The 22616-nt window shown below is 47.7% G+C and overlaps 2 protein-coding genes across 3 annotated transcripts in view; both read right to left on the bottom strand.

The window, feature by feature from the left end:
- The window catches only part of TTC12 (tetratricopeptide repeat domain 12), a 49694-nt gene that overhangs the window by 20999 nt on the left and 6079 nt on the right, over window positions 1-22616 (bottom strand). For both annotated transcript variants that reach the window (XM_062197028.1, XM_062197029.1), the window contains exons 3-8: window positions 14021-14187; window positions 13472-13493; window positions 12794-12871; window positions 11889-12010; window positions 7265-7324; window positions 1739-1810 (exon numbers count right to left, since the gene is read on the bottom strand). In XM_062197028.1, coding sequence (XP_062053012.1) covers window positions 1739-1810; window positions 7265-7324; window positions 11889-12010; window positions 12794-12871; window positions 13472-13493; window positions 14021-14187 — 521 coding nt within the window. The remainder of the gene's footprint in view (window positions 1-1738; window positions 1811-7264; window positions 7325-11888; window positions 12011-12793; window positions 12872-13471; window positions 13494-14020; window positions 14188-22616) is intronic.
- On the bottom strand, window positions 19482-20783 carry LOC133764687 (cyclin-A2-like). Its single transcript, XM_062198363.1, is given in 3 exon segments — window positions 19482-19655; window positions 19657-19931; window positions 19934-20783. Coding segments are annotated over 3 exon segments (852 nt in total). The 5' UTR covers window positions 20444-20783; the 3' UTR covers window positions 19482-19588.

The raw sequence follows: 22616 nt of genomic DNA, 5'->3' as shown, positions 1-22616 counted from the left end.
CAAACAACCAAAGAAACAATAGGTGGGGCTGGCGCTATGGCATACAGGGTAAAGCCGCTGCCTGCAGTGCCAGCATCCCATATGGGCACTGGTTCAAGCTCCCTGCTATGGCGTGGGAAAGCACTAGATGATGGCCTGAGTCCGTGGCCCCTACACCTGTGTGGGAGACACAGAAGCTCCTGGCTCCTGGCTTTGGATCAGCACAGTTCCAGCCGTTGCAGCCATCTTGGGAGTGAACCAACAGATGGAAGACCTCTCTCTCTCTGCCTCTCATCTCTCTTTATGTAACTCTGACTTTCAAGTATATAAAAAAAAGAAAACAATAAAAAAAGAAACAATAGGTTACTGACACTTCATAAAAATTAAAAATCCTTGTGTTGTAAAGAATATCAACAATAAGTGAATAGGAAACACACAAAGTAGAAGAAAATATTTGTAAACTGTATATTTGACCAGAAACTTACATCCAAAATATATTTTTTAAAAACTCTTAAAATTCATTATAAGTTGACAAATAAACTAACTTTAAACGGACAGACTCTGAAAAGACATTTCTTCAAAGAAGATACAGAAATGACCTCAACACCATTAATCATTTGGGCAATGCAAATGCTCAATACAATGAGACAGTGCTTCCTGCCTACTAGAATGGCTGTGGTTAGAGAGACAGAGAAAACCAAGCACCAGGGAACACGCAGAGCAACTGGAGCTCCAACACACTGCTGGACGGGATGCAGAATGGGACAGCCACCTTAGAAAACAGCCTTGCATTCCTCCAAAGGTTACACACGGGGTTGCCATCTGACTTAGCAATTCTACCTGGATGTAAATCTAGACCATAGGTTGCGTGACTCCATTTATAAGCCATGTCTAGCATAGGCAAATGTATGGAGACAGAAAGATTCGTGGTTGCCTGAGTTTGAGGTGGGGGTGAGCGGAAGGGGACGGACTGTTAAAGGGTACAGAGGTTTTGTGTTTTTGTTTTTTTTTAAGTGGTGACAAAAGTGTTTTTTTTTTTTTTTTTTTTTTTTAAGAGGTCACAAAAGTGTTTTCAAATTGGTTGTGGTAGTGGTTGCCCAACTCTATATAGAAACCACTGAATTGTATACTTTCTATAGGTACACAATTGTACTTGGATAGTATGTGACGTTATGTAAAGCTGCCATTACTGACATGTAACAGCCCAGTGTGTGTATCCTCATACAAACATATATATGTGTATAAATGCGTGTATATATACATAAAAGTATGCAAGCGGTCTTCAAAAAGCTCATGGAAAATGTGTTATTAAAAAGCTATGCATGGATTTCAAAAACATTTTTCCACTAAAATAACAGCCAATATAAACTTTTCCCACCAAATGTATGAATTACCTGTGTATGTGAAAGGGGTTCAAAAAATTCATCGAACATGGAAATGAAGATAACGTGAATTTTCCATGATCTTTCTGCAGTCCCTTTGTATCGGCATGGTGGCTTCTGGGTGACGAGGTTATAGGTGAATTCTGCCGTCTCTTTTTGCTTAGGTCTACACCAGCAGAGAATGCTGCTGCTGAGACCCCCACAGCTGAGGGGGCGGGGGGCCGTGCTAGCTGACACCCAACTCCCTTCCCAGCTCTAGGATCTTACGCTCTACTTGGGCGAACACTAAAAGGTGGAACATCGTCTAAGTGACAGGGGACCAGGGTCCTCCTCGGGGGCAGTGAGGGGCACGGCTCCGGGATCGGCCAAGAACTTACCGCGCTGTAGTTCTTGAGGGCCAAGTGGGCTTTTCCCATGTGGAAATACGCCTTCGTGCATTTTTCATCACACTGCATCAAAGAGAATGGCTGATGAGACGTTCAGTGGGTTTCCAGTCATTAGCTGATCTGCTAAGCACTCGGCTGATCCAGTTAAGGCAGAGCTGTGGTTCTCAGGATGGCTACCAGAGTTGACAATTAAAACTTTCTACCTCTGTGAGCAAACTAATTGAAGCCTGGGTGCACAAGTAAGCTCTCTATCAAATTAATGACACCTGCCAGTTTTCATGTCCTTCTAATGGGCCTGCATCAGGAAGCAAACCAGGAACTGGCATGCAGAAGAGCCCTTCACGCTGGCCGAACAGTCCCGGCACCTGGGGTGCTTACACGGCTCTTCCCCAGGCTGTGCCTCATCCCACTCAGCCTCGGGAGGGGCCCAGGCGTACGTAATTTTTCAAGCTCTCTAGGTGATGCACATGCACACTTACACTGGAGAACCACCGCTTTGTCAGAAGAGAGAACTGAGCCTGGGAAAAGACCTGAGGCTACCGAGCATCTCAGTGGGTGGGGCGGTCCCACAGCGGATTATACTGGGAACTTCCATTTCATTTAAGATCGGGCCGGACGCCCCCTCCAAATGGCAGAATTGAAACTTGTGACTGAGAACGGATCCTTTCCACAGGTGGCCCTGCACCTGCCTGCTCCAGCGACTGTAACCCCACAGGGAATGACTTAGCACAGAGAAACTAAAATCTGAAACAGGCATTTAGTTAACTAACGTGTCGAGGCTCTTCTATGCGCACAGCATGATGCTGGGTCAGAGGCTCCTCAGGGCCTGAGACTGAGAGGTCAGGCGTTGGTGGCTCGGGAGCGCATTCTCACTGGGCTGCTGCTCAGCCGTGGGATGCTGGCCACGCCACCTAACTTTCCCGGCACTCGCTTTCCTCATCTAGAAAGTGAGGGTAGAGCCTCTCTCGCACGTTGCTGTGAGGAAGAATCATGTAAAACAGGCACTGTGGGGCCAGGTAACGCGTCATTAGCTCTGTTGCTGCAGTACAACAGCCATCCCTTCAGAGCAAATGAGAAACTAAAGAGCAGAATAAATAACAGAAGAGGGGACAGCGACCGCTGCAGAACCCTCTACAGGTGCATTTCCGTGCATGTCATTTCCGATGACGGCTGTCACAGTAATGACAGCACAGGAACCGTCTGAGCTACACTGTTCAGGTGAACCATCTCGGAAAAGCCTTGTACCTACTCTAGGAAGTAGATACAATTATAATCCTCACTGTACAGGGCAAGGAACTAGGAGTTGGAGAGGTTCAAGGTCACACGAATAATAAGTAGGAGAGGTGGGGTTTAAAATTTGGTCACTTAATCTGGGAAGCAAGGGCTTGAAATTTAAACCTCCTTCCAAAAAGTGCTATATTAAAAAAATAAATAGATGCTATGGAAAAATGCTAAACAGTTTAGCAGAAGGAAATCGAAAGAGCTGTAATCTACATCAGTGCATGCAAAGGAGGAGGAGTCTGGGCTGGATCTTGAGTGACGCGGAGAGCTGAAGAGAGGAGGATGGAGGGAGAAGGGGCTGAGTGAAGTCCTGCGCTGGCAGAGAGCCGGGGCTCCCAGGACAGTGCAGGACTGAGCAGGTGCTGGGCATGGGGAGCGCGGACTGCACAGGGAGGACTTGGATGCCGGGTCGCCATGTTCACACTCAGGTGCCCAGAGGAGGGAAAGGCAGGGAGATGACGAGACCACAGCCCCACCTGGAGCGAGGGCTGATGTCTGAAATCCTGGTGAAGGGGGTGGGAGGGAGGGAAGGAAGTGCAGAGCTTTGCTGAAGAGGAGCTGGCCAGTCCCCACTCAATGCTAAGGGCTTGAAGGAGAACGTGAAGACAAGGCCGGGTGGAGGCAGGCAGAGAGGAAGGTGAGTGGGACGGAGAGGCAGCTTCTAGACAGCCTGAGTTTCACGGTCGCCGACGACCAAATGGAAACACACAGGAGGTGACCGAAAGGCTGCCCTGGAGCCAAGGGCTCCGGTGGGAGGGACTGGGTAGCCAGGTCTGAGAGTCATTTGCAGAGATGAGAGTCAAACCCGTGAGAGGAGACCAGAGCCCTGGGGGAGCACTGTGTCTTCTAGGAGATAAAGAAACCAGCGAGGCAGGGGCTGGCAGTGTGCATAAGAGGATTAGGCTACTACTTGACACACTGGCATCCCATATCAAAGTGCTGGTTTGGGTCCCAGCTAATCTTCCAATCCAGCTTCCTGCTAATACACCTGGGAAGGCATTGGAAAATGACCCAAACACCTGGGCCCCTGCCACCCATGTGGGAGATCTGGATGAGATTCTGAGCTCCTGGCTTTGGCCTAGCCCCAACCTGGCTCCTGAAGTCATCTGGGGAGTGAACCAGCAGATGGATGCTCACTCTATTTCTCTCTCTCTCTGCCTTTCAAATAAATAAATCTTTAAAAATAGATAAATAAAAAAAGAGATCATCTTTTAAAAAAATTTATTTGTTTGAAAGGCAGAGTTACGGAGAGAGAAGGAAAGACAGGGATCTTCCCATCTGCTAGATGACTCCCCAAATGGCTACAACGGCTGGGGCTGGGACAGGACAAAGTCAGGAACTTCATTTGGGTCTCCCACATGGGTGCAAGGGCCCAAGGACTTGGGCCATCTTCAGCTGCTTTCCCAGGTACACTAGCAAGGAGCCAGATTGGAAGAGGAACAACTGGGACTCGAACTGGTGCCCGTATGGTACACTGGCATTGCAGGTGGCAGCTTAACCTGCTATTCTACAGCACAAGGCCCAAAGGGATCATCTTATAAAAGAGGGGAACAGGAAACACCAGCATGTCCAATGTTCATCACAGACTCATTGGCAGAGCCCCAGCGAGGCAAAAGGATGAGCAGCTGGAAGCCTTGGCCACGGCCACTGTCAAGTGGGTGCAGCTGTCACACTGCCTTTCTCAGATACTGTCCCCCAAGGGCTGCTCGCAGAGTTCTGCACTACCAGGCCCATTCCTCTGTGCTCACAGTTCAACCCTCAGCAGGATTTTCTCGGGGCACACCCCGGTTCCCTTTAAAGGAGTCCCACCTTCAGAGGAAGACGGATTGGGTCGTGCAGGAAGAGTCCTGCCAGGAAAGAAAAGATTCCAGTTCCAGCTGAAGCTGGCTCTGCTGCCCTATCCACCTTGACAAGAAACGTCTGTCTTCAAACGTCATTACATGGACTTGTCTCCAGCCACTCAAGAGTGGCATCAAAGTCCAAATACTGTCCACGAAGGAGTGCCGGGGACAGTCATGACTGATATTTTAAAGACCTGTAAGGACACTGAAACTTTTTCTTTTAAATCACAGCTTCCACATAGACAAGGCCATTATGAGTTTTTAGAACTCCTTGTGTGTGTGTTTTTCCCCATCCCTCCCAGTGTTTACCAAAAACCTCTTCAATGGGGAGCCTTGCTGGGTGTTTCACCAGACTGGCTGTGGAGTGGCAATGGTTTTAATGTCAGCTCCGCTGGGCTCCCGTGAGTACCTGGGCGGAGGCCAGTGTGCTCCCCGGAACCAACACCATGGTGTGTCGACTCCTTTGGTTCTTCCCAGATCAGAAAAGATCCCTCGGGAGACCCTGTGAGCAGATTTTCTTTCTTTTATGAAAGCGAGTGAGAGATCCACACCCAGGGATTATGGGATTTGCGGGTTTCCGAGGAGAGGCCATTTATAGAAGATGGCTAAGAGCTCATCTTCCAGTTAAACCAATACTAGCTTTGTGATCCTGCACAAGTTAATCTCCGGGGCTTGGCTTCCTTGTAAAAACGCAGGGGGAACAGTGAGATTGAACTGAACTGCAGAGCACAGTGTGGTGTTGCTGTCACCATCGGACCAGCGCAGGAAAAGGTCCTTGCCTCTCTCTTCTCTCACAGAGTGATGGTAGAAAGATCTCTGATCAGGCAAGGTGACTGAGCCAGCTGGAAGGTCTGTCTGGAGCTGTGAGGAGCTGGATATCAGTGGCTTTGGGCAATTCTTGTGAATCAGAGATCACACTGATGCAATGGGACAAGACTTGCCCCGTGCTGTCTCTTCTAACAGATAAGGAAATCAAATACTCCAGATGTCAGTTTTAAAGGATCCCTAGGGTTTTATGCGCCATTCGAAGAGAAGGTTGACTTTCCAATCCATCCGCATCCCCAGCGCTCATGCTCTCAGGGTGAAAGAAGCAAGCAGATGTGGTTATCATGTTGCCACCTACATGTGCCCTTGACTTGGGCCGTGCTCTGTGGGCTAGGATTAGCGTTAGCACTCAAAGCCACAGGATAAGCCTGGCACATTCTTCTGACACCTTGGTTATTTACGATAACATCTCCTAGTAAAACAGGTGAGCATTATGGAGTGCCATGCAAAATCCACAAGGACTTTTAAGATAAAACACTCATCTGAGAAGAAACTTCAGGGGCCGATGTTGTGGCATAGCTGGTGAAGCCAACACCTGCAATGCTGGCATCCCATATGGGCACTGGTTCGTGTCCTGGCTGTTTCACTTCTGATCCAGCTCCCTGTTAATGCACCTGGGAAAGCAGTAGAAGATGGCCCAAGTGCCTGGTCCCCTGCTACCCATATGGGAGACCCAGAAGAAGTTCCTGGCTCCTGGCTTTGACCGGACCCAGCCCTGGCCATTGCAGCCAGATGAGGAGTGAACCAGGGAATGGCAGATCGCTCTCTCCCTCTGTTTCTCCCTCTCTCTCTGTAACTCTTTCAAATAAATAAAACTTTTTTTAAAAAAGAGAAAGAAACTTCATACTTTCTGTGTCCAGACCCTCAAGAGACTCATGTCCATTCTGGTCTGACGTCAGCAGCACTCCATGTCAGAAGTTGGAGAAATACTAGTTTTGGTTAGTTAAAGACCCCTGTGACAGAGCAGAAGGGAAATTCGGATTAAGGGTTCTTTAGTTACCTGCAATAACGCCGCTAAGAAACGAGCGTGCCATTTCTTGTAAAGACGCCCACACTTCTGCACACCTGTGATGGTCTGTGTTGGTAAATTTCCGAGGAAATGTCATGTGCAGAGTGGTGCGATCTGCCTGAGGACTGACTACGGCTGAGCCGGAATCCTTCCTTCCAGTTATACGTCTACAGACAGAGGGTATGCATGGGGACTGGGGTGGGGGGACAGCACAAATTGATGGAGAAGACAACAGTGCAGGGAGCAGCTCTCGAGGCTGGCTCTAGTGGAGAGAAGGCATTTACACTATCCCATGGAGCCAAGCAGGAAAGAAGGAGCTGTTAGGACATTACCCTTATAGACCACTACAGCAGCTTCTCGGGAGTGAAGCTATGGTGAGCCGGGTGCGTCACGTGCATTGCCAGAACCCTCACAATAACTCTACGCTATCCCACTTTGGAGATGAGGAAGCTGCGCCCTTTTCCTACCACGACACATGGACAGCTCCCTTCACGTCAGCACGAAGACACCGGGCCCCAGCAGGCCCAACACCGTCTTGTGGGAAGGGAAGTCGTCTCTTACCTTCAGAGCCCAGTCGCAATCCTCCAGCGCCTTCTGATAATCCCCCAGTTTTATGTAAGCCTACAACGACACAGACAGCTGGGGCTCACAAACAACTCGGTAGCAAGCAGTCTTTGGCCACATAGGAAGACCCGATGGGAGAATGGTGGTGAGGAGTTGCCGGCTGCTGCCTGGGTCCGTCAGGGAGCTGGCAGGAAATGCACGGGACACCCACCCCGGGCAGCTGGGGAGTCTGAGGAAGGCATTACTTACAGGCTGCCACGGTAGGCAGCTACTAGTACCACAGCTAGCACCGAGGGCCGGGTAGAAGGGAGAAGCGAACGAAATGGGAGAGGAAAGCTATGTTCAGAGAGCTGCCTGGGGGCAGGCGTGGTGGCGCAGTTGAACTGCTGCTTGGGATGCCTGCACCCCGCATCAGAGTGCTTGGTTCGAATCCCAGAAGCTTTGCTTCCATTCCAGCTTCCTGCTAATGCATACCCTGGGAGGCAGCAGCTGATGGGCCCCTGTTGCCATGTGGGTGACCTGGATGGAATTCCTGGCTTCTGGCTTCAGCCGGGCCCTGCTAGGGCTGTTGCAGGCATTTGGGACCTGAGCCAGTGGGTAGAAGATCTAGCCATAGCCTTTTCTCTTTCTTTCTCTCTTCCAAATAAACAAAAACAAGTAAACTTAAAAAAAAAGATTTATTTATTTGAAAGTCTGAGTTACACACAGAGAGAGAGAGAGAGAGAGAGAGAGAGAGAGAGAGAGAGAATTCTTCCATCTGCTTTTACTCCCCAGATGGCCACAATGGCTAGAGCTGCGCCAATCCAAAGCCAGGAGCCAGGAGCTTCTTCTTGGTCTCCCACGTGGGTGCAGGGGCCCAAGGACTTGGGCCATCTTCTACTGCTTTCCCAGGCCATAGCAGAGAGCTGGATCGGAAGTGGAGCAGCCAGGTCTCAAACCGGCGCCCATATGGCAGTGGCTTTACCCGCTATGCCACAGTGCTGGCCCCCACAAATAAACTTTTTTAGAAAAGAAAGAACTGCCTGATGTGAGCCGAGGCCTTTACTGCAGCCATAAGTTGTAGAATAAATACCCCAGCATCCTTTCTCTGGCTCTCACTGGCTGAACCCAGAAGGAAGAAAAAGGGCTGGGAAGCCAAAGAACCCACACAGGCCAGTCTGCCAGGACACAGAGCTGGCCAGAGAAGGATCGGGGTGGGGTGGGGGGAGAACAGGAAATAACCAGGCACACTGACCACTCTGCAAAGGAAGGGCTAAGTTCTAGCGTCTACCCTGCTGTGAATGTTCCAGAAGGATGCTGAATGCTAAAGGGAATCAGAAAGACAAGAGGATAATAAGGGTTAGTGAGGATGAGGGCATTCCATATGGCTGCCAGTTCTAGTCCTGGCTGCTCCACTTCAGATCCAGCTCTCTGCTGTGGCCTGGGAAAGCAGTAGAAGATGGCCCAAGTCCTTGGGCTCCTACACCTGTGTGGGAGACCTGGAAAAAGCTCCTGGCTCCTGGCTTTGGATCAGTGCAGCTCTGGCCACTGCTGCCATCTGGGGAGTGAACCAGCGGATGGAAGACCTCTCTCTCTCTGCCTCTGCCTCTCTGTAACTCTGCCTTTCAAATAAATAATCTTAAAAACAAAATAGACATTTAAGAGTCAGATCATCACCACAAAGCCTCAGGGCTGGGGGCACTCCTTCGGCATCTCCTAGAATTGGGCAAAATCAAGAACGGACTTAGACTTCCGTGACACAGTCACACGACACCGACTTGAGAATTTAGTTCATATGAATTGTCCAAGGGCTGGAGACGTATGAACAGGTGAGCACCTGCTTAGAAACAAGCACAGTGGCCTCTGCCTTCACACTGGCCACAGGAAGAGGTCAACACAGGCTTCTCAGGCTGTGCTCAGCAGATCTGAGCAGTCTTCTTTCGAAAGCTCCCCAAGCAGCAGCAACGGGCAGCCCATGGTAAGAAAGGAAAACCTCGGCACTGACGATGGAGTGGCTTCCCAGGGTCCTGTGCGTCACCAGGAGTAAACCCAGTAAGAGTGTGACACGTAGGTTGCCCATGATCAAAAGCGTACCAGGCGCTGCGACATTCTTAGTGAGAAGCCCGATGAGATATGCTCACGGACAAGCCAATCCTAAGGGCAGCGTTGCGAGTCATGGGGAATCCGGGCATCCAACAGCGGCGAGACGGGGGCGGGCAATGCCTGCTGGTGATTCTGCAGTGCCGCTCCAGAAGGCAGGCTGCCACGCAGGGCTTTCGGGAGTTCGCTTCTGGACTAATTGAAAAGGACAACTGCTGAAGCTGTCTTTTCTACAAAGCCCCGTCCTGTGCTCCGGGGCCCAGGCCTCATCTGGAAGTCAGAGGAGACGAGGAGAAGCTGACATCGTCTGGGCCGCGACAGCCATGACCTCGTGGCATGGTTACCCAGGATACACACAGGCCCGGGAAGGCTCCGTGATTTCTCTACACGCTCTTTTACCTTTTTTAAAAAAAAGTATTATTATTAAGGGCTTGGATTCAACACCCTGTAACGTCCTCATTCTCCTCTGATTTTCCACATTGTGAAAAGAACTACTTTTTCCAAAGGGCAATTAAACTCCGGATTCATTTAAATTACACCAGCAATCTACTGATCATAACATCAGCTCCAGGAGAAAAACAAAGCCATGAAAGTGTACGTTTTCTCTCCAGCGGGCAAGCCCAAGTCACAGAATCCTTACTAAGTGTTTCCTAACACTGCAGGCAAACAGGGGAGGCATTGTAAAAATAGTCGGTGGTTCAAATGATTCGTAACAATGGGCAGCACACTTTGTGTTTATCTGTGTCTGAGTAAGGTCTCTCCCTGGGCAGGCTGGAAGGAATTGCTTCCCTAAAGCTTTGCGTTGCATTTACTTCTATTTCTCCAAATCCATTCCTAATGTGATTCTTCAAAACTAATCAAAGTGCTGCTTAAAATTGAGTATGGCAAAAATGTAATTTAGATGACTTGGGGTATAGATAGTCTGAATGAGACGTAAGTCTGGATTACATAATGTTTTAAAAGCAATTCAATTTTATTGCTTTCAAATGCATCCCAAATCACAAAGACTGAATCATGATGAGAAGGCAGATGTTTTTAGAGACCAAATATGGAGATAAATAAGAGGGAACTATGATTATTGTATTAACTGCTTTCCTTTAAATGATCCTTCTGAATTGTCAACAGAAACTTAGCTTCCTGAAATGGAACTCCGCAAGGACTGAATGGACTTCTGTTGTAAATAAGGCACCGGGAGTGGGGGTGGGCAGCAGACAGCAGATTTCCTCTAAGAAAGTTTATCATCTTGTTAGAGTGCTAAAACGTGCGTGACTAACCCAAGCTCCGGCCACCTTGTTTACCAAGTCACTCCCTTATTACTGAGATTCCTCCAGGCCAGGGTAGGTAAATGATGCCTCCTCTCTGATCTGACTTATGCAGACCGCTCCAGGGCTGGGGTTCCGCTGCTCTCCCGTTAGTTTCGTATTAAAGTCCCTGTCACTCCCCAGACTTTCTGTCCTCCTGTGTCTGCTTTCAATACTCTTCCCCAGCATCCCACACTCTTCACCCTGAGTTCCAGAAATTGGAGCTGATGAGAACTCGGCTGTGGCCTCGAGATCATCGTATGCTGGTCCTGCTAACATCCACTGGCCAGCGCGCAATCACATCCTTGAACCTGTCCAGTTTTCAGGCCTGAGCCACAGAGAACTCCCACTCAAAACCTCAACTGCTTTTCAAAGGTAAGGTCACAGGCGACATCTTTGGTTCAAGTGAGAACCAAATCGGCCTTGCCACTTCATTAAGTAGCTGGTAACACACATCTGGGTGAGGGCTTCTACCTGGGACTCCAGGAATTGGAGCTCAAGAGGGGCTTTCAGAAACTCAGTATTTCTGCGAAATTGGCTGTGTGTGCATCAGCTAAGCCGCTGCCCCAGTCACAGAACATTCGCCTTTTTTTTCTGACAGGCAGAGTGGACAGTGAGAGAGACAGAGAACAAGGTCTTCCTTTTCCGTTGGCTCATCCCGCAATGGCCGCTGCGGCCGGTGCACGGCACTGATCGGGAGCCAGGAGCCAGGTGCTTCTCCTGGTCTCCCATGCGGGTGCAGGGCCCAAGGACTTGGGCCATCCTCCACTGCACTCCCGGGCCACAGCAGAGAGCTGGCCTGGAAGAGGAGCAACCGGGACAGAATCTGGCGCCCCAACCGGGACTAGAACCCGGTGTGCTGGCGCTGCAGGCGGAGGATTAGCCTAGTGAGCTGCGGCGCCAGCTGAATATTCGCCTTAAAGAGGAGTGGATTCGCTGAGTAAGACGCCAGTAGGAGGGCAGCCCTGCAGCATAAACTTGGTGCGGCACAGTCCCGAGGTGTCACAGGTCACTCCACTGGGCTAGTTCTCTCCTTTATCCACACAGCAAAGGGCCCGGGCACCATCAGCGATGCAGCCTTGCTGAGTCCTCCTTCAGTGATCTTCCACTGGGAGCTTGCGGCGACAGGACTCACACCACAGGAACTGGCAGATGCTCCGTGTCCACCAGCTCCCCCACACCCAACCCAAGAGCCCGCCTGCTGTCCCAGGTCCAGGGGCGCCCGCGCGTGGCTCACTGACCTGGGCTCGGTTGGTGTAGAGGACCTTCATGTCCTTCAGCTTCTCCAAACCCTCGCTGTAGTGCAGGACGGCCGTGTTGTAGTCGCCTCTGCCAAAGGCCTCGTTCCCCTTCTCTTTCAGGGCTGTGGGGGGCAAAGGCACACAGGTGAGCGCTCCTTTCACACTTGACACCCCTGCTTCTCCAATTCCACTCCGGACACCCTAGCGTGCCAGGGGTCCCAGAGGGACTCCTCTTGCTCCTCCCTGCAGACACTCCAGGGCCGGCTTCTTCAGGTGTGTCTCCTGAGAGTGGCTTCTCGGTACAAGTAAAGACTTCTGCACAGGGTTCAGAACCATTCCAGCCTCACCACTGAGACCAAACCGGCAGGCTCAGTGCCTCCGAGAAAGGGGCAGGTAACGATTTGCTAAGTGACACGGCAGCATCTACACCTGCAGCACACACGCCCCCGGTGGCAGGAGGTAAGCGCTGGAAGCATTCTTCTGTCCTGTTCCCCTCCCCCCACACACGACCCTGTGTCTTTACTTCTCCTTTTTCACACCTTTGTCTGTCTTGCTTCGTTTTTCTTCTCCATCTACGGCTAGGCTAGCCAATGGTACCTCACTCCCATCCTCTACCCCACCCCCCGCCTTCTGGGCATGATGCTGCACCCTCCGTTCACTCGGAGCTGCTAAGCCCATCCACAGCTTAGAGGCAGGGCTGACCATGGTGGTGAGTGAGGGCGACGTCCCACTCCTGCCTGTTGCAGCACACACACAGGGCAGACTGCCAGGGACTGCTGCCTGGCCCAGTCCCCCTGTCTCGGGCCTGTCACCAGCCTGCCATCTGGGAGCCCTGTGCCTGGGGGCTCTTTCCAGGGCACGCGTCCCAGCTGCAGGAAGGCAGGAAGGGAAGGGCTGACAATTACCGTCTGCCAAGGCTTTGTTTTCCCTTCTTCTCCTGGCTCGTTCCTTTGCGTCCTTCTCCACAGATGCCAAGAAGGCCTCTGATCGCGGAGGCATTTAAATATTTAAAAAAAAAAAAAACAAAAACAAAAAACAAAACAGATAGGAGCATCAGTTCCCGAGTTCCAGTGCAGGAGAAAGCTGTGTTAGAGCGTCACAGCCACACCTCTCATGCACGCACACACACACACGATTAACTTGCAGGCAACTGAAGTGACATTTCTTAAAATGTGACACTAAATGGCAATCTGTGTGATGTATTATTATACATGATGGTGATGACTGTGCTTCAAATGTGAGTTATGCCTTTTACAAAAGGTTTTCTTTGAAGAGAGACTTTTTCTTTTGTTTCATTTAGCATAATGAGCCTCTGTGCTGAGCAACAGAAAATATCTGGGTCCCTGGAGCAGACTGGATGACACAGAGTAACTGAATTCAGTGTATCAGAGATTGGCCAGGAGAAAATACAGAAAGACCTCCGTGTGCAGTCCCCCTCTGACCAGTTGTGGCAGGAAGGGGTTTTCATCCGCGGGTTGTGTGTAAGCCCAGAGGCTATCATTTAAGGGTCTGGATATGCGATCATTAAAAACTGATCTTAAATAATAAATAGCAGATATGAGAGAGAGAGATGCTGTCCTTACCTGGGTTTATTTCATCTGTATTCTGCAGGACACAGGTTGTCACAAAAACAAAGAAACAGAGTTTAAAAACCACTGCCTGATTTATACTTTTAAACTAAGAAGGGAGATAAAGTACAAGGAGGGCGAGGTGATTCCCCACTAATTCGGAAGGGCCCAGGACTCAGCGGGCTTGGTTTATATCTGCGGGTCTGACCTGTGCAGAACCAACGCTGGGCAGCTGAAGGGGCCCAGGTGTGGCTTTGGGAGCAGGAACTAGGGCTTAGAAGAATGAATGACCCTAACAGCACAGCTTACGTGTCACATGCAAGCTCAGGGGGTAGAGGGGCCGAATTTATATTATAACAAACCCAAAGGCTGTTTAAAGATAACCCAGCAAGAGCAAGAGCGGAAACATTCAGCGCTTCTACTTCCTCGTGGAAAATAAATCTAGTACATCTAAGAAATAAAAGACTGTTTCGGCTTCCCCAGGCAGTCTGAGATTCACCCATGGCCTCAGTGCCTGTGTTCCTGCTGCACCCAGTTAGATCCCCGCCCCACAGGAAGGGACACCTCCGTCGGAGCTTGCGGAGGGCTGATCGTGGTCTTGTTCAAGGCGGTCCTGCACCCGTCCTCCTCCTCCCGGGCCCCCTCCATGAGCAGTAGTCTCTTTTCTGTCTCCAGGACGGCTTTCTGCTGCACAGCTGGGTCATCGGAATTCATCTCCTGAATTAAATTGGCTAGAGGAGGAAACAGATGTGAATCAGGCAAACAAGGTCTTCACAAGACCCCATCCACCAGAGAGGATGGTGCAGGCGATTAATGGAGACGAGCTCAACGAGGGAACAGCAAGGCAGAGGCAAGCAATACAGAGCGATCAGAACCAACGTGAAACAACCAAAACCAGGATCTATTTTGCCTAGAAAAGACTGCAGGAGAATTTAACAAGGGACTTCAAGGAGCACAGTTTGAGGTATTATTTAATTCAACAATAACCTACAGGGGAGCTTATTATGAGTTAGATATTATGCTATTATGCTGAACACTATAGATAACAATGATGGAATAAAAAAGGTTTCTTTAAAAAAAAAAACTGATAATCTTGTGTGGGAGACAAACGTGTAAGTACAGACAGCTCTGACATCACAAAACCACCTTGAAAACTCCCCCACCTGTCTTCACTTTACTGCCTACCCAGCTTGGGTTCTATGCCCCATCACTTGGTGGTGGTCCCGCCCACATACCTCCAACTCCACCACACAGACAAAACTCCAACTTCAGATGAATCCAACTATCTACGTGTGAGCCTTTGGTAGAGGGATACTGAGTAAGGATGGAGAAAGACAGATGCTTGGGGGAACTAGTCCTCAACTGAACCTTCAATGAGGCACAGCAACCCTATTGTTATCCTATCATTCTCCCAAAGGCATTGAATCTAAACCTGACTATTTCACACAGGTGACCCGACCGATTCAGAGACGAACATCAGAAAGGAACTCTTTCAACATCCTGACATCAAAACTACTAGTGGATACATGTCTGCATCTTTCCTCCCCGCCTACTCCAAAGAAGAGCTGTCCCTCCTCCTGTGCTCAGGATCCCATCATCCTGTTTTGTGTAACCAGGAACCTACACACCAATGAATGAGCCCAGTTCGCAACGTTTTCAACCTCTCCCACTTGACCAGTGTTCTCCCCAAAGGGCTTTGTCCCCTTTAAATTTCTCCCAAAGCCCTGACTCCTGCCCTTCACATTTAAACTTCTCAAAGACACTGTCCTGTTTCCATTCCTTCATTTCCCACTGACCCTTGGCAAATCTGTCTTGAAAATTTTTAGCCATAAATCTCTCAAACACACAGAAAATGATCTAATAGCATTTCTGCTTCCACCTGCGAGTTTGTATCCTTTCTCTCACATTTAAATCACTCGGCTTTTGTTGCATAAGACACCACCGTAAACCTTAGTGGCTTAACTGCATTTAGTTCACGATCCTTTGGGCTGGCAATTTGAGCTGGTCATAATTGGCTAATTGCTCTTTTGGTTTCAGCTGGGCTCACGGATCATATCTATGGTCAGCCATCAGTTACCTAAGTGGCTCTACTTTGGAAAGATATCTGGTTGGGGCCAGCACTATGGCATAATAGGTTAAGCCACTATCTGCAGGCATCCCATATGAGCACTGGTTCAAGTCCCAGCTGCTCCACTTCCCATCCAGCTCCCTGCTAATGCACCTGGGAAAGCAGCAGCAGATGGCCCAAGTGCTTGGGCTCCTACACCCATGTAGAAGACTCAGAAGAAGATCCTGGCTCCTGGCTTCATCCAGGCCCAGTCCTGGCTGTTGTGTCCATTTGGGGAATGAACCAGCGAATGGAAGACCTCTCTCTCTTTCTGTAATTCTTTCAAGTAAGTACATAAATAAATTTTTTTAAAACTATCTGGCTGCTGTCCCACGCAATAAGAACAAACAGGCAAAGTGTACCTCATCCCCTGACAGGAGTTTCCAAGAGTAGCAGGAGAGCACTGCCCAGTTCATGAGCACTTTTCAAGCCTCTGCTTGTGCCATGTTTGCAAACATCCCTTTGGCCAAAGCAGAGTCACATGGCCAGTCCAGATTCACGGGGTGGAGAAAGAGACCCTGCTGTTGTTATAATGAAAGGATTTTTTTTTCAATCTACTGAAGTATTATATGTACATATTTAAACATTTTAAATAAATGGTTATAGGAGAAGTGCATTCTCTTGCAACCATTTTTTCTCTCAGTGTACATTAGAGATTTGTTCTGATACATATGGTCTCAGGTGATTCACTTTAATCAATCATTATATATACCAGTTAATCTACTCTTGATGGATAGTCAGATATTTTATTTTTGTCTTTAAACAGTAAATAAATGCCAAGTTGAATACTGGTATGTGTAAGCATATTTCCTTGTGTATATTTGGTATCTATAATTCAGGATATGATTGTACTAAGTTCTCCAAGCAGTGTACAGAAAGAGTTCCCATCCCTCCATGTTCTTGTCAACATCTGCTATTGTCAAATTTTTAAATTGCTGCCACCATAATGGATGAGAATGGTATCTCAATGTTTTGATTCATAGTCTGCTGAGTATGATTGGGACTGAATGTATTGTTTCTTATTTATTCATTTCAGTGCATTCACTCAAAAACAACAATGTGCCTAGCAAGCACTGTTAGAAAATACATATACCTGGAGTACACAGTCAAGGGCTATATGTGGAAAACATTTTCTTGTGGCTGTCAGAATGTTTGTGGCTTCTTCAACTTCATGCTGTGTGTTTCTTTGTACTTGGGCATTTTTTGCCAATGCGTTTTCTTTTTCTTCACTGACTTTTTAAAATTGCTTCTTGGCATCTTTAAATTTTCTAAGATCTCTAAAAAACAAAAATCTTTAACAAAGTTCTGAAGCTGTGCCTTAATTGATCTCTGAGTTTGGTCAAACAGGATCAGTTCAAGTGCCGGCTGCTCCACTTCTGATCCAGCTCACTGCTAATGCGCCTGGGAAAGCAGTAGATGGCCCAAGTCCTCAGGATCCTGCACCCACATGGGAAACTTGGAAGAAGCTCCTGGCTCCTAGCTCCGGATCAGCCCAGCTCCAGCCACTGAGGCCATCTGGGGAGTGAACCTGCAGATGGAAGACCTCTCTCTCTGTCTCTTACTTCTCTCTGTAACTCTCTTTCAGACAAAATAAATCTTTAAAAAAAAAAAAAAAAGAAGGAAAGGGAAGGAGAGGGGAGGGGAGGGGAGGAGAGGAGAGGGGAGTAGAAGGGGAGCGGAAAGGAGAGGAGAGGGGAGGGGAGAGGAGGGGAGGGGGAGGGAAGGGAAGGAAGGGAGGACTGAATATTTTCTTACTGGTTTGCAGCCATTTGGATTTCTTCTGTGAAGTGCCTGCTCCTGTTCTTGGCCACTTTTCTATTGGATCATTTGTCTCTGTTAATTTAGGATTCCTTTAGATAGTCTGGACTGGTTACATGTATTTGCAAACATTGTCTTCTTGAATACCATCTGTTTCTTCATTTTTTTTTTTTTGTGAGAATACTTTATAGTCTTTATTTTTTTTATTTTTATCTATTTGGTCATTACTGGAGTTGAACTTTTTTTAAAGATTTATTTATTCATTTGAAAGTCAGAGTTACACAGAGAAGAGACGTGGCGGGGGCGGGGGGTGTCTTCTGTCTGCTGGTTCACTCCCTAATTGGCCGCAACGGCCAGAACTGTGCCGATCTGAAGCAAGGAGCCAGGAGCTTCTTCTGGGTCTCCCACATGGGTGCAGGGGCCCAAGGACTTGGGCCATCTTCTACTGCTTTCCCAGGCCATAGCAGAGAGCTGCACTGGAATTGGAGCAGCCCAGTCTCGAACCGGCGTCCATATGGGATGCCGGCGCTTCAGGCCAGGGCGTTAACCCGCTGTGCCACAGCACCAGCCCCTCTTCATTTGTTTTTATGGGATCTTTTGTTGAAATTTTCTTTTCATTTTAAAGTATTTCATCCACCTGGAGTTGATTCTGTGTATGGCAGGAACGTTATTTGTGAAAGCGTCCCTGCCTCTCTGCTGATGCTTCTTGCCATCCTGGGTATGAGCATGGATCTACTCTAGGCTCTTCTCTCCTCCCCTCCTGGATCGATTGTCTTTTCCAACATCAAAACACCCACGCAGTAGTCCCAATAGCCTTGCAATAAATCTTGGACATTGGGTAGTGCAGGTTGTCCCACTCTTTTTTTTTTTTTGCCCTGCTAAATTTTCTTGGTTATTCTTTATCCTTTGCTCTTCCCTGTGAACTCTGGCAACTGCTTGTTGAATCTGAGCACAAAGCACCTTTGGAATTTTGATCTAAATAGTAATTGACTACATGGAATAATACCAGAATTGGCATATTTGCCAAATAAATCTTCCCTTCTATGATAAAAGTCTCCATTTATTTAGATAAATATCTTTTAACTAATTAATTTTTTCATTAAACCAATTCAGTATTTAACTATAACTTCATTAGAATATCCCTTCTCAGAGCCAGTGCTGTGGTGTAGTGGGCTAAGCCTCTGTCTGTGGTGCCAGCATCTCATAAGGGTACTGGTTTGTGTCCTGGCTGCTCCTCTTCCAATCCAGCTCTCCGCTTGTGGCCTGGGAAAGCAGAAGATGGCCCAAATGCTTGGGCCCCTGCACCCATGCAGGAGACACAAAGAAGCTCCTGGCTCCTGATTGGCCCAGCTCTGGCCACTGAGGCCATTTGTAGAGTTAGCCAGCGGATGGAAGACCTTTCTGTGTCTTTCCCTCTCTCTGTAACTGCTCCTCAATGGTAGCTTTGGGATCCGCAAGGAGGGAAGGCCTACACTTCCGGGAATGGAGAGTCCCTACCCACACTTCCGGGGAAGAAAAGTCCTTGTCAAGGTCCCCGCGGGTGCCTAAAGGTCAACCAATGAGGATCAGTCCCGCCTCAACCTTTAACCCCCATGCCCGGAATCTATAAAAGGAGCCCTCCCGATCTCTGACACACAACTCCCCTGCCTGTGCTCTGTTGAGCCTGGGGAACCTCGCCCAGGAGCAGAATCCCAATAAAAGCTCATGAATTAATTGATTTGTCTGCCTGGGAAGATTTGCTACGCGCCAGACACCTTGCACTCAAATAAATAAATAATCTTTTTTGTTGTTGTTGACAGGCAGAGTGGACAGTGAGAGAGAGACAGAGAGAAAGGTCTTCCTTTTGCCGTTGGTTCACCCTCCAATGGCCGCCGTGGCCGGCGCACTGCAACCGGCGCACCGCGCTGATCCGAAGGCAGGAGCCAGGTGCTTCTCCTGGTCTCCCATGGGGTGCAGGGCCCAAGCACTTGGGCCATCCTCCACTGCCCTCCCGGGCCACAGCAGAGAGCTGGACTGGAAGAGGGGCAACTGGGACAGAATCCGGCACCCCAACCAGGACTAGAACCTGGGGTGCTGGCGCTGTAGGCGGAGGATTAGCCTATTGAGCCACGGTGCCAGCCAATAAATAATCTTTTTGTTGTTGTTGTTGTTGTTGTTCATAACTTCTGTATTCAGAAATGATTGTAACATTCAAAACCCAAGATAAAAACTGTACACAATATACTTTGAGTGATTTACATCTTAGAAACAAATGCAGTCTTTCACTGTTAGACATTTAGTGTCTCTGGTGGGTTGAGGAGGGAAACACCATGATACTTTGAATTTTTGTACTTTTATTGATTGTTGTGCATGCTGTGGTGCTTTGAGGTAGGTCTGGTGAAGGTCCATAAGACAAGGCTTAAGAGTCTCCAGAGTGTATCCAGTCTTTCCTACTAATGATTCAGGCCAGCTTTGTCCTGTGACTGTGTAGAGTGCTACATGAAATGCTGCTCCAGCAATAACTGATGGCAGATACTTTAGGTATGGGTCAGCATCTATCAAACTTAATTCTCCCAAAAACATTGCTAAACTTTCAACTTTGCAGTTTGCAGGCTGCTGATGTAGAAAGTATATTGGGTAAGAAACTGATTTACCATTGGTGCAGCTAAGTCAAAAGCAAGGACTTTCAAAACGAGATGCTCCAGTCTCAGAACTTGTTTCTTTGTACAGGTATCATCTGTGATGTGTACAAACTCTGCTACTTCTGGTGGGTATATTTCTTCAAATTTTGAGGCTAGCGGCATAGCAGCAGTGCCCACAAGCTGAAGCTTACCTCTCAACACAGACATTGAAGAAAGAAACCTATCGATGTAGTTCACCGCCAAATGCAGAGTCTCATTCTGTAGTTTATATTCCTCTCCTACTTCAACTAACCAGTCCACGAGGATAGCCCTCATACTGTTAGTGATGTCAGGCTGTTTCTTCATGTAACCCACTTTAGGTTTATATTTAACCTCCATTTCCCTAAGATATGTGTGAATATCCTCATGGTAGTCTAGGACTTCATTAACACTCACTGGCTTTTCATCTTCTAATACAATTGACATGTCCATAGTATGTGGTGACTCGAAACTACCATCCATTGGATAATCAAGAGGTACCAGTGGTTTTCTTTGTCCAGGTAAAGCGATAGCTGAATTAAAAGCCAGGACATCTTCCGGCTCGTCTTTTTTAGATTCAGTGGGCCTCTTGGTAGGCTCTTCTTCTGCTTCATCCACATGAATGGTGAATGCAGGCTGTTTACTATTTGCTTTCCAAGGAGGATCAGAGACCTGCTCATCATTTATAGGAAGATCCTTAAGAGGTGCAACCCGTCACGTCTTGGGCCTCTGTTGTGGAACTGGACCCCGGGAGTTCCCAGCCTTCAGTACTGCCAGAGCGGCCTGGGCCCGCGGCTGCTGGGTGTGCACCGCCTTCTCGGGGTTGATGTTCTCCTTAATAAATAATCTTAAAAAAAAAAAAAAAAAAGAAATATCCCTTCTCAATCCCAAGCTACCACATTACACTTGGTTGTGTAACCCTGGCTGCTTCTGGCTGTGACAATTTCTCACTTTCCTTGTGTCTGATGACCTTGATGATTCCGAGGGCTGCTGCTCACATATCTGATAGTATGAACAGATTAACAGAGAAAGGAAATATGGGATGGGCACACAATTTGGCTTATCTGGTATTTTTCTCATTGGTAAAATAGAGTTACAGGACTTCGGGAGAAGACCTCAGCACATCATATTGATGGCACATGCTGTCAACATGATTTATCACAACGTTAACCTTGACCATCTGCTGAAAGTTGCATTGGTCAGCTTTTCCCACTGTACAGTTACTTTCTCCCCTCCCTTTCTACACTTTGGAAGCAAGTCACTAAATGTATCTCAAATTTAAGGGTGTAAGAGTTATGCACTACCTTCTTGATTAGGGATCATCTACATAAATTATCTGTTATGGGAAATTTTCTATTTGGTTACTTATTCATTCAATCACTTATTTAGATCAGGATAGATTTGTGGACATTTATTTCACACTCTGGATTTGCTTTATTGTTCAAATGGTTCCTCCTTTGACCGCTGGAAGCTCTTTCAGTTAAATTTTATAATTTTTCTCCATAAATGTCTTGTATTTATTTGCTTTACTTTGGTGTTGTAAATGAAGGCTTTCTTGAAGACAAAAAATTAAAAACAAAACTATCATATGATGCAGCAATCTCACTTATAGGTATGTAACCAAAGGAAATCAGATCACTATGTCAAAGGGAAGCATTATTCAAAATAGAAAAGATACAGAACTTCCCTGAGTATCCATCAGATGAACAGAGGATGGACACACAATGGAATCCTACTGGATCTGAAAAAGGCAGGCTACCCTGCCATGTGTCTTAACATCCCAGTTACAAGCTAAGTGAAACAAGCTGGCCAAGGAAGGCGACTTCTGCATGATCTCATTCAAATGTGGAATCTAAAAAAGCTGAACAGACGTGGAGAGCAGAAGGCTGGTTACCAAGGGTTACAGGGTGGAGAGAAGGGGATGTCGGTCACAGGGCACTGAGTGTCAGGAGGAATCAGTTCTGGCGATCTCCCATACAGCGTGGTGACTGCATTAGTGCTTTGGAGTCTCTAAAATTGCTAAAACAGGAGATAAACGTTCTTACTACAAGAAACGGTATGTATGTGAGGCGAGGAATATGTAAATCACCTTGATTTGATCACTTAACGATGTACACATTAATCAAAACATCAAGTTATACACTATAAATAGATACACTTTTATTTGTCAGTTAAACCTTAATAAAGAAAAATTTAATTATGGTCTTCTTTGAAGTGTTTTCCATCTGATTTTAATGTTCAACCTGGACTTTCTTTGAGACAATATTTGCTTGGCAATATTTTTCCATTTTCAAAGTTTCAGCTTTTCCTATGTCCTCAAGTTCAGGTGTGTCTGCATTGTGTTTCCTGGAGTTTTAGAACCCAGTCTGACAATCTGGTTTAACTGGAGAGCAGTTTATTTTATTATGGTTCCTGAAACAGTATTTGGACTGAGTTCTAGTACTAGTTGGGTTTGATGCCTTCTATTTACCCAAACCTTTCTATGTTTTCTTCCTTTCCCTTTTCCTCTCCTCGTTGGATTCATGGAGTTTTCTTTATTCGCTCTGTAGCCTGTACAAGCTTAGGTGTTGTACCTTCTTTTTCTGTTCCTGTAGTGGTAACCCTTACAACTTTAACCAACACGCTAAACAAGCTCTAAAATCCCAGCATCTACCAT

This window comes from Lepus europaeus, chromosome 7 (genome assembly GCF_033115175.1).
Source record: "Lepus europaeus isolate LE1 chromosome 7, mLepTim1.pri, whole genome shotgun sequence".
Classification (NCBI taxonomy): domain Eukaryota; kingdom Metazoa; phylum Chordata; class Mammalia; order Lagomorpha; family Leporidae; genus Lepus; species Lepus europaeus.
The sequence above is the reverse complement of the archived record's forward strand: the minus strand, read 5'-3'. Positions and strand labels throughout refer to the sequence as shown.